This window comes from Pteropus vampyrus, unplaced genomic scaffold (genome assembly GCF_000151845.1).
Source record: "Pteropus vampyrus isolate Shadow unplaced genomic scaffold, Pvam_2.0 Scaffold5670, whole genome shotgun sequence".
In the NCBI taxonomy this organism is placed as follows: domain Eukaryota; kingdom Metazoa; phylum Chordata; class Mammalia; order Chiroptera; family Pteropodidae; genus Pteropus; species Pteropus vampyrus.
In genome coordinates this window covers 3,630-5,660 of record NW_011894451.1, presented here as the reverse complement: position 1 = coordinate 5,660, position 2,031 = coordinate 3,630, and the positions used below count along the sequence as shown (strand labels likewise).

Below are 2,031 nucleotides of genomic sequence, written 5' to 3'. Positions count from 1 at the left end.
GCGCAGGATCCAGGATGAGGTGTGCGCTGCGCTGCACGTGACAACTACCCTATAAACGTTATTTCTCGTGGCGTGGAATGAACTGCCCAAAAACAGGAACCCACGTAAAAGAGTGAGAGGTGTGTCACGGATCATTTACAAGGCACATCTTCCCCTGAGTTTTGTTTCCTTAAACGTTCATCAGACTGACTTTGCTTAGAATAAACGTCCTCTCCCGCCTTTCAGGTTCAGCGGAAAGCCTTAGAGGATGAGATGCGCAGCCTCGGTGTCGCCGTGGGTGGTGATGAGAACGTGAGTGCGAGGTGCTCTCTGGTGTTTGCGTGGCTGCGTGCAGCTGTGCCTTAGGGACCCCAGGGCCTCAGGCCTTGTAAATCACAGGCGGCCGAGGGCGAGCTGAGAGCAGCCAGTCTTCCTGTTGGGGCGCCTCTTGGCCTGAGAGCGTGGTTGGAGGTGGCTGGTTGAGGACGGAACGTGTTGGTCCCTCTCGGGGAACAGGTCGGGCGTTTGACTCAAAGGGCCATGCTGTGGGGGCAAGGCGGCGCCCCAGACTCAGTTCCTGCTGAATCGTGTCCTTCGTGCTTTCCAGGCCCACTATGCAGTCCAGGCCAGACTGTCTCGGAGTGTCACCAGGAAGAGGAAGCGGGAGGGCTCTGTCCCGCCCCCATCCGTCGCCCGGAGTCGCAGCTGCTCTCGAACTCCGCGGGACGTCTCTGGTCTTCGGGACGCCAAGGTCAGTTGCCGTTTTGTGCGTTAGTAACACGACGGCCTCCGCTTTTGGTTGCTCAAAGGCGCCTGGCAGAGCTGTGCAGCTGTTGTTGGAGCGGGGCCTGCAGGGCACCGGCCTGGAGCCCTCAGCGACACGGAGCTGTGCAGGTAAGTGTCCCGGAGAGCCATCTTGGTCCTTCTTTTGGACGAGGCACTTTGGGTGTGCAGTTGCTCGTGCTGAAACTGTTAAGTAAACACAAAAGTTGTCAGTTTGAGCATTTCGAAAGTGCAGGAGAGGAGAAAGTCCGCAGGCAAGGTGGCAGGCGGTCTGTTCCGTGGCAGCCCATCCCCACCTAGAAAGCTGGGTTTTTGAGTGGGCTTTGCCGCTGGTCAGATGTGAGCGGCGTCATGGGTCTGTGTCTGAGTTTGTGCGTTTGTCCACGAGGGAGTCGGACCAGGTGTGCTCTGACCTTCTGGTCGACGTGCCTGTCTGGTAGGCATGGAGCTGGCGTGCGTGCTCCTCCCGCCGCCTTCGCCCGCACAGGCTGAGTTCCTGCAGACGCTGGTGGGTCCGAGGGGGAACGGCGAGGAGGCCTTACGCGGGTTTCCCTTCACAGCCGACCTTGACCGTTGGCCGGTGGACGGGTGACGAGAGCGCACGGGGGATGTGGCTTCGGTAGCCAGCGTGCTCTGTGTTGTTCTCCCTTGCAGATGGTGAGGAAAACCAAGACTATGATGAAGAAAGCGCAGAAGCAGATGAACCGCTCGGGGAGGAAGGGGGAGGCAGACAGGCACGTGTTCGACATGAAGCCCAAGCACTTACTCTCTGGGAAGAGGAAAGCCGGTAAAAAGGACAGGAGATAGTGTCCATTGCAGCCGGACCAGTGAGTGAGACTGCGGCTTCTTGTTCCTGCGTAAGATGGCTCCTGAAACTGGCGTCAGGACCCGGAAACTGAACAGCAGGAAGTAGCCGAAAGCCCTGTTGCTTTCCTGAAAGCCGCGCCCACCCCTCACCTGTGCGAGCGTGGGGACGTCCACCTCTGCGTGGCACTGCAAGTATGCGGAGGAGACGCTGGTTTCTGCACTTAATGAGGGGCTTTGGTTGCATCAGCTTTGCAGAACTGAAAAGATTTATTGCTGTGACTGCCGTTGGTGAGGGAGAGAAATCTTCTCTTTGGTAAGAGGGCACTTTGGTTTGGTCAGTGCGTGTGAATAGTCCTTTTCTGCAGAGAAAACATCTGCACTTGTGAACAGCGGCAGCGGCAGCGGCTGCCGGCCCTGCCCCGCAGACCCGGGGCGAGCGCGGCTTGGTGTTAGAATGCCGGC

The 2,031-nt window shown here is 58.4% G+C and overlaps 1 protein-coding gene across 1 annotated transcript; it reads left to right on the top strand.

The window, feature by feature from the left end:
- Nucleotides 1-139: 139 nt before the first annotated feature.
- LOC105310543 (nucleolar GTP-binding protein 1-like) lies at nucleotides 140-2,008 on the top strand. Its single transcript, XM_011386708.2, has 3 exons — nucleotides 140-291; nucleotides 587-730; nucleotides 1,417-2,008. The coding sequence occupies exons 1-3, from the start codon at nucleotides 253-255 to the stop codon at nucleotides 1,567-1,569; spliced, it is 336 nt and encodes a 111-aa protein (XP_011385010.1). The 5' UTR covers nucleotides 140-252; the 3' UTR covers nucleotides 1,570-2,008.
- The last annotated feature ends 23 nt before the right edge of the window (nucleotides 2,009-2,031 follow it).

Bases quoted from the DNA above. Each gene is read 5' to 3' on its own strand.
- LOC105310543 (XM_011386708.2), top strand. From the start codon at position 253: ATGCGCAGCCTCGGTGTCGCCGTGGGTGGTGATGAGAAC. The intron at 292-586 runs GTGAGTGCGAGG...CGTGCTTTCCAG, and splicing joins CCGTGGGTGGTGATGAGAAC to GCCCACTATGCAGTCCAGGC. The intron at 731-1,416 runs GTCAGTTGCCGT...TCTCCCTTGCAG, and splicing joins CTGGTCTTCGGGACGCCAAG to ATGGTGAGGAAAACCAAGAC.